The sequence below is a fragment of the Pygoscelis adeliae genome, unplaced genomic scaffold (genome assembly GCF_000699105.1).
Source record: "Pygoscelis adeliae isolate BGI_AS28 unplaced genomic scaffold, ASM69910v1 Scaffold256, whole genome shotgun sequence".
NCBI lineage: Eukaryota > Metazoa > Chordata > Aves > Sphenisciformes > Spheniscidae > Pygoscelis > Pygoscelis adeliae.
This window is the reverse complement of record NW_008824996.1, coordinates 253,359-262,216: the sequence shown is the minus strand read 5'-3', so window position 1 is coordinate 262,216 and position 8,858 is coordinate 253,359. Positions and strand designations below refer to the sequence as shown.

At 35.0% G+C, this 8,858-nt stretch overlaps 1 protein-coding gene across 1 annotated transcript in view; it reads left to right on the top strand.

Moving 5' to 3' along the window:
- The window catches only part of DENND1B (DENN/MADD domain containing 1B), a 173,265-nt gene that overhangs the window by 133,322 nt on the left and 31,085 nt on the right, over positions 1-8,858 (top strand). Inside the window, exon 14 of the mRNA XM_009326173.1 lies at positions 3,308-3,409. Within this exon, the coding sequence (XP_009324448.1) occupies positions 3,308-3,409 (102 nt within the window). The remainder of the gene's footprint in view (positions 1-3,307; positions 3,410-8,858) is intronic.

Below are 8,858 nucleotides of genomic sequence, written 5' to 3'. Positions count from 1 at the left end.
CTGCTGTGTGTGGCAAGCTATGAAAGGGGAAGAAAATTCTATAGCAACTGTTGTTAAAAGGACAGATATCTTGTTTGGGCATAGATTGTTTGGTCTGAGTATTAGCTGTCTACTTTTCAGTATAGAGTCCCCACTGGGTTTTGATCGAACTTGCTTTGAAAGTACATTGTAGATCAATACGACAGGGGCCATTTGATGGTCTAGTAGTTAAATATCAGTGGAGCATTCCTCCAAAATTCAGTTTCTAAAGGTACCCGGTTGTATTTGCAGAAAGGAGAATGTTACAAGCTTTATGTATGAAAACTTCTAGAGCTACTTTTGTTTATATTGAGTCAATAATTTATTTTTTAAATAGCACTTCAAAAGACTTCGTGTTTACAGTAATAATCTTGAAGATTTGTAAAAGTTTTATTTGGAAAACAATTTTGTTGTTCAGAGCCTTGAACAAATAAAAAAGCTAAGAGTTAATTGTATTATTTAATGCAATTTCAGTAAAGTTACAGCAGGTACCCTGAGAAAACTTCAGTGTGGAATTTCTACAGGTTTCAACAGATTTTCTCATTTGCATGTGCTGAACAGGTAGGAGCTTTAAACCTACTCAAGTTTTTAAAGCAACCTTGCTATCAGTAGGTTGAAATAACATAGGTGACTTTTGGATGTGAACTCTTTATAGATCTAAATAAATTTTCAGCTAAGGACTACCTTTGGTTATTCTGTGTCTGAATCATACTGATAAGGGAACAGATGCACCAATGCATGAGTGCTTAGTAAGTATCTGAAGCATCCAGCGATTAAAGGAAAGTATTTGGGAAAATATTACAGCCATGCACTAAAAATGTGTGTTGAACTACCATTTCCTGGCGTTCTGTTAGATGGCTTGTGCAGGAGAAGTGCCATCAAGTAAAACTATCTGACTGCTCTCTCTTCCCAGGCTGACGTGAAAGGGAGAGCAAGCATGCCTGTTTTCTCTTCTGCTGGGAGATAACCTCTCCTTTTTCTCTTTCATCTTTCCCAAGACAATTGGGAAAGCGGCAGTGGAGGCATAGCTTAGTTTTTATTTTTCTAAATAGTATATTTTGAAAATACTATTTTGTCTCTTTAGTACTAAATTTAATGTTTCATAGTATATCATGAGCCATCATCTAGTCAGTTCTGCACTCCCACAAAGGCTCTGTATTTCCAGAAATCATTTATTTGTGTAACAACAACAACAACAACTATATATAAACAAGGAGTTGTTATAATTTGCTGCCTTGAACTGAGAAGAGAGTCTGCCCTCAGGAGCGCTATGTCTTGTACCACCATATCTCACTGGAGACTATTTTATTTGTTTTGATGCACTTCAAATTTGCTAAGTAGCTTGGCGTCTTCTTCTTAAGACAAGAGCCTCTAGGAGCTCAAGCATAGCTAATGCAAAGTGGGTCGGTAAGTGTGCTGCGATGGGTTTGCATATCACAGCATTCCAGCTACCCTGTGAAAGGGGAAGAGTTATGTTAGGTAAATGTATAGCCTCTAGCTCTTGCAGTGAGATTTCTTTTCTAAAATCAGAGGTTCCATAAAGAAGTAAGGATGTAAAACTTAAAAACAAGTTAAAGATGAACTTAAGTACTTTGCTCAGTAGGATTGGACCTCTTAAAAGAGAGACTTAAAAAGAGGGAAGCTTTTGATAGTGTAAAAATAGGATTTTAAAATGATACCACAGTGTTTTTACTGCAACATTTCCTTGGATCATACTTGAACCATTTAAAAATGAAGTGCAGGGTGGAAAGAGCAGTTGAAAATGATTTAGAGCTACTCCACCAAACTCACCTTGGTTATATGCAGAAAACAGTTTGTGATATTCTGGAAGCACATAACGGCACAGTCAGCCGGAATGGTAGGAAAATGCGTGAAGTGGCCTGTGTGGTTAAAGTTAAACAGGGTTAGGAGCAGAAAGCTGTGGTGATCATTGGCATGAATAAATTTGTCTTTAAAGTGGCTAACAGTTGGAGCCATTGTGAAGATCCAATATGGTCTTTGATCTTTTTTCTTTTGAATGGCTGAGGTGTCTTTTATTCTGTTGTGGGACTGCACTGTATATGCAGCTTTTGGGTAGGAAAATATTCTATGGTAGGTTTAGGTGTGGCATTTTGTTGGATTCCAAATGTTCTGTCTTTGAGACCTTTGGTAATAATTTCTAACCTGGTAATTATTTTGGTTTTGTAAACTTGGGTGAGAGGCCTTTTGGCTTTGTGATGAAATCAGTTCATGTACCTTGATCACTACACAAACTTTGTAATGTACCTATCCAGTTAAGTCAAACGGCTTCAAGTATTTATCAAAAAGTATTGACAAGAATAACAGAATTGGAGAGAATGCTCATCAGAAATGTCCAGTGGTCTGTGCACACTGAAGAGAGCAAATTTTAAATGAAATTAGGGAGTAACATAGGAGTCAATTTGATTGTTTATAAATAATCTTATTGGCATTTTTTATTTTTAAATGTGTGCTGTTTTCAGTAATAAGTTTTTCAACAAACACTTTGTTTTCAATGAATACTTGTTTATCTTCTTTCATCATCAAAGTGTTTTGGTGCAGGCTTTTTGGTAATTATAGGCTATGCGCTTTTCCCATGTTGGGGAAATACATTTTATTGTATTAAACGTTAATCTCATCTGTTCAGACTTTCTCCGTAACAATGGTCCAAAAAGTTTGTAGCTTTTGTTTTGTGTAATAATAAAAAAGATGTGTAGTTCAATAATTTCCTGTTAAATCAGTAGTATATTTATCAATCTTCTCATGTTTTGGTAGAATAAATATAAAAATAATTTGGTCAGATACATGTTTTTGGGCTGAATTAGAGTTTTGCTTTACTAGTATTGCTGGTTTAGCATGCCAGGGAATAAAAGTAATCCTGAACAGTAATGCATGTTAAATTATTTGAAGCAATGGACCTGCTCTTCCTCAAAACGTGAACCACTTCGTTGAAATTTTTAATGAAGAGTGCTATAAAGGTAACATGAACCAACTGTAAACCACTTATTTTTTCCTTGCAAGGTGTGTTTTGTAGGCTGACTTCATAAACCAGAGGTTCAATTGCAATATGTATTTTGAGAACTATTTAAATATTGTATGAAGGTTTTGGGCTTTTTTTGTTGTTGTCTATGTCTGTTTAACTGGATGCATGTTTATCAAGATTGCTTGAAAAGGAATATTTGTATGTATTGAATATTAATAAATAAATAAATTTGTAATGGAGAATTTTAAATAAATCAGCATATTTGTATACTCTGGTTACCATCTAACTTCTTCTGTTTAAATTTTTTAGGGAGAGCCTATAACTTTCTGTGAGAATAGTTTTGTGAAGCATCGTTCCAGTACTACTAAGCAGTTCCTGGAAACTGCTGTCAATCTTCAACTGTTTAAACAGGTATGAGAGGGTAAATGACCCACGTTTAATGATTTTCTCCTAAAACATAGCCATATTCAAATACGTTTTCCTTTCTGTCAGCTTATGAAACTCTGGGATAAAATATAAGTACAAGTACTTTGTGTACAGACAGTCATCCCAGTTTTGTTGTATTTTTAAATCTTCAGTTATAGTTAAAAAGAGTGGTGGTGGGGGGGAAACTCAACAAAAAAATAATCCCAGGGTGCAGAGCCAGTGCAGCATCTCCTCAGAGCCAGTCAGCAACTCATCTAAACAAGAAAAATCACGGAACTCCCAGCTTGGTCGTTGAACTTCATTTTCAGCTCTCTTGGTTCATGACCAAAGAACCTAAACAGCATAGTGCTTACTTAAATTGGACTTCAATGGCGTTTTATTTAAAAACTGGATTCATACTGTAATTGCAGTTTTCATTGCTAGGCTTTTTGAAGAATGCACACAGAGAATGTTACAAACGCGAGCCATAGGGGTGGCCTGAAGAATATTCTAGCTGATCTGTTAATACAGATTTTGAACTAATAGAGAACAAATTGTTGAATGTCTGGCACAGCTCAGTAATAGTTTTATTACAGTCTTCAAAATGAATTTTTTTCTTTTATTTTATTCTGTAACTCTTTTTTTCCCCCCTTTTCATCACATGACCCCATTGCATCAAAAGGGTGTTAAGAAACTACTAGATTTTTAGGAAAATCGAAAATCTGGATGAAATGAGAAGACTCATAAATGTATATTTGCCTGCAAATATCTGGAATGATTAAGGCATGAGAGTTCATGTTTAAATAATCTGGTGGACTTCTTTGAAGATATACTACCATGGTAGATAAGGGAAATTCACTGTATGTAGAATCTTCTAATTTTCAAAAAATATTTGGTGTTAATCAGAGGCTAGTGTCTAAGGTAAAGATTTATGCAAGGATGATAGTTTGTGGAAGTCCTGTGAAAATATGTTTCTCCTAATTGTATAAAAGTTAAGGAAATTCTGATCATAGAATTGGGCTCCTTTAATTTTACTGTGTTTTATTTTACACAATAACAAAATGTAAATAAACACCATAAAATAATAAAGAAGAAATCTGAAACCTTTTGAAGTATCCAGCACATATGATTGAAATGGAAAGAAGTAACGGAGTAAACGGCGTTGTTTACGTTTTGCGTATCTCTGTGATAAGCTAGCATGAAACTTCCTTAATAGAAAGCTGCCTACAAGCAATGTTTCTAAATTGTTGTCACACTACTACTACTAAAGCAAGATCTTCAGCTGTAAGAAAAAGGTTTAACTCCACTGAAATGGAATGGGCTTGTCAGTGAGGCTCTGTACTTAGCCATTACATTTTAATATGTGTTCAATTAAACAGAATCAGTTTACAGTTTGTTTATAGCTTTTTAAAATTTTATTTCAACTAAAGGAAAGAATATATTTTAGAGGATTAGGAAATAGTAACAATTTTGATGATGTGTGTGGTTTAATAGTAGTAGTAGTAGTAGGTTTTTCTCATTCCTCTAGCTTCTGTTGCAAAGGTTACTCCTACTTTTTCAGATAATCCTCAGCCCAGCTGCATCTTCTCCAGTTTTTCTCACTGACAAATGAGCTGTTTTCAAAGTTGTTTGTATTCAAAAAGACTAAACTGTATTTTATTCTGTTCTGGAAAATCTGTTAGGCAGAAAATAGTTCTTTGAAGCAGCCTTAAACCTAGACCAAGCAGAAAATAGGTGCTTTAAATACACCCTTTTTGCCATAAAGGATAAGTAAGCTTTATTTGTGCCTTTTTATAAAATCCTTCCTCTGTCCTTTTTTCTTTGTAGGTTTTTAATCTTCTCCCCCTCTCTCCTACATTAAAACACGTTAATTCCTCTAATTTAACCACTCTCTTAATTTTGGAAGTTGTAGTATTTTTTCACCAAAGTACCAGGAAATCACTGTCAGAATAAATTGTGGAATTAATTCTTTGTGTTACTCCCATTCAGATTATTTTCATCTTCAACATCATCTGTTTTTACTTTGTATTGTGTTTTGATGTGCTTTCTAGTAGTGATATCCCCAAATGTATTAGTACATGCCAGTCTTTTGTACCAAAATCATTAACTAACCTGTAGATAGGATCAGTCCTAACACTTAGCCTTAAATACCAGGACCGGTGACGCTTCCAGCCAGACACTTTTCCTTTCATTACAAGCTGTTATCTCCTTTTTGGGCAAGTCCTCATCCAACCTAAAGTTCAGGTTTACTGTTCGGGTACTCTGCTTTTATTTCATCTAAACTAGTATATTGAGGCACATGCAAGAGGCTTTTCTGTGGTATAGATAAATTGCATTTCCTTTATCTAGAAAATTAATTTTCAAAGAATCTGTGAGAACCAGTGTTTTGATAACTCATATGTTATATCTTTCCATTTGCTCATTTACCATTTTCCTCCCAAAATCTATTTGTTAGCCTCATCAAATTGTTAAGGGCAAACTGACAGACCAGCACTTATCACAACCTTTGTTTTTTAAGTAATGGTACTGTTCTTCACTTCAGCTGTGTTTCCTTTACCTTGATAAACTCATAAAAATTCTTTGACTTCCAGATATATGTGCTGGTTTCCTTAGAATCGTGTAACAGATGTGAATCTAGGGTTTTTTTGATTCAAGTTTTATTCCTCAGGTTTTATAATGTCCATTTCTGTATCTCATTTTCATTAACACTTATATTTTTATGCCCTTACTCAGCATCATAGTCTTTACTGAAAATTGAGACAGGATATTTTTGGCAGGGACAATGCCTAGATTATCTTTTAGCCTCAGACCATTCTCTGGGACTTAGAAATTATGGAGATGTCTTTTAAATCAGGTTGATGACTTCACGTTTTTGGAAGTTGGAAGGACTGTTTATATTGCTCTGAAACAGAATACACCAAACTGTTTATGCAAAACATACATTTTCCAGGAATTCATAGAAGTAATTTATGATAAATACCCTGATATGGGTCACAACTACAAGGACGTGTGAAGTTCAGTTTGCTGCAGTTTGCTGGCTTTAGTTTTCTAAAGCTGTCTTCTGCCCTGAATAGATTTAATTTTAAAAACTCTGGTTATCATTATTCTTAAACTATTAGGATATTTAATTATATAAAAATATTTTTCTTAAAAACAAAATAACTATTATTTATATATTAAATATTCTTATTTCCTGATTAAGTACTCTGTATATGACAGTTTTTCTTCAGATTAAATGTTTGTTCTCTTAGACTGTATACTTATGTTACTTCTTTTCTCACTGTTTTTTTCCCACATCTTTGATATTTGTATTATTATGTATGCTATCTATTTGTAAGGTTTTTCTGAGCCTTAGAAAGGCTCCCCTTTAATTAGGGTAACATGGAAGGTAGCTAATGAAGGTTCTGATGAGTGTCCAGGGAAAATATTAATTCATTCTTAGAACTAGCATGAAGCCTAATGCTAGACTATTTCGTTAAATAATGTAATTGTATAAGTAATGTAATCTGCAACATTTATTGGGATTTGTTCCTAAAATGGTGGAAAGTGCTAACTAGAAAAATAACTAACGAATGCAGGATTAGGACTTGAAGAATCGTAAGTCTTTGAATATTGCTAGCAATTTCAAATTTCATTTACAGGCTTTATGAGTTGAGCTCTCTTCTTGCAAGTTATTGAGCTGTTATTGTGTGGAAATCACATTTATGATGTTTTCTTTGCTTCTACCAAGTTTTTGTTTTTAATAATGGGTCAATTGGCTTGGAATTTTTACTCCTGCCTAAATAAATGATTTGGTTTAGCTCACAAATATCATCTCTCCTCCTCCACGCCCCCACCCTTTATCATCTGCATAACAAGATATTCTGCAGTGGATATGGTCTATATTTTGTTTTTAGAATTCAAAACTAGTTAAGGATTATGGTAGTTATGTCTCTAGTCAGCTTAAAATCCAAAAGTAGCGCTGGAATTACTAGTTTTTCGTTGAAAGCAGTAGTCAACCAAGGGCTCTCTGGATCTCAAAGTGAATGCATTTCTTGAAATAGCAGGCCCAGATTTTTTGAGAGAGTGTGGGTTTGAAAAATGGGAGGAGAAAACCATTCAGTGTGTGTGATTCCACGTGCTATTCTTTTCATGTAGCAATTTAAGTGCAACCATTAACAGTAAATTACTCAAAAGTAATAACTACTACTACCACTCCAAACACTTATCATTTCCTTTAAATACTGTCTCCAGTGTCTTTTTGCTAACAGTTCTGTTTGTCAGTATTTACATTAAATATTCAGTTGGAGTGATCCTCTAAAAACTAAAATTCAGTCAGTGTCTCAGCCTTCTGTTGATAGAATTTTACCAAATGATGAGTATGTCCATAAATCTTAGGTTAGTTTATAGTATGGAATGAATTCATAACTTTCCCAAAAGAGATAATGTCTTACAGTTCAAAGGCTGGGGATGGGAGGGGGAGTTGTGGTTTTTTTTTTTTCCACAGCAGTAGCTAAAGATGCTCTTATCTCTTTTTCTTACTGTGAAATAATCCAGTGATCCCATAGTGGTCTGACCATGAACCAACCTATCTGGAAAAAAGCCAACTTGGAGTAAAATGAAAAAATAAGAAGGAATTTAGACAAGAAAGAGAAAGAAATGGTTATCTTCGTGCTTGCCTTGTTCTTGCTGCCGGGATTTTTGTACTCTGAGAAAGTAATTTGTTTCATGTCACTAGTTCATTGACGAGCATCAGATTGTCACTGACACTGTTTGGATAATCTGTGGTAAAATATGATATAGCCAAATAATTAATTTTGGTTAGTTCCTATGTACTGTTTAGTACCAGTGAATAGCTCATAATTCTTGATAGAAGATGAACCGTGTATAATTGGAAAAGTGCTTTCTCACTTTATCTCTCAGACTTGAGTTAGCCTTTTCAAAACAAAAAAGGGAGGGGTTGCTTCTTGAAAGAATTTTAAACCTTTAAGAATGTGCTCGTTGTACTTCGAAGCCTGTTAATTCTTGAAAAGAATGTGTTCAGTCCTTTTGAAAGGTTTAATCATTAATTATCTTACTTTGACTTTTTCCGACCTATTTGGATCATTTCAGTCTTTCTACGTACACTTACATGTGGATGCAAATCCACGTGCTCATGCAGCTGTAATCTCTGCATAAGGACAACTGTTGCGATATGCATCTGTAGATGCAACTAAGTAAGTGTGTTAGTGGTTAAAAAAGGAAAAGGGCAAACAGATGTGTTGGGGTCCATCTGTGAGAGAAGGGGAAGAGCATCTTCAGTCACAGGCTTGCCAAGCGGGTGAAGAGGGCTTTAAACTAGAGATGCCAGGGGAGGGGACCTCAGTCCATCCCACTCCTACCAGTTTGACGCCAGGGCCAGCAAGAGATGCCCAGAGCCTGGAGAAGGAGCACAGGTCAGCAGGAGAGCGCCTGAAGAGCAGCACAAAGGAACTCC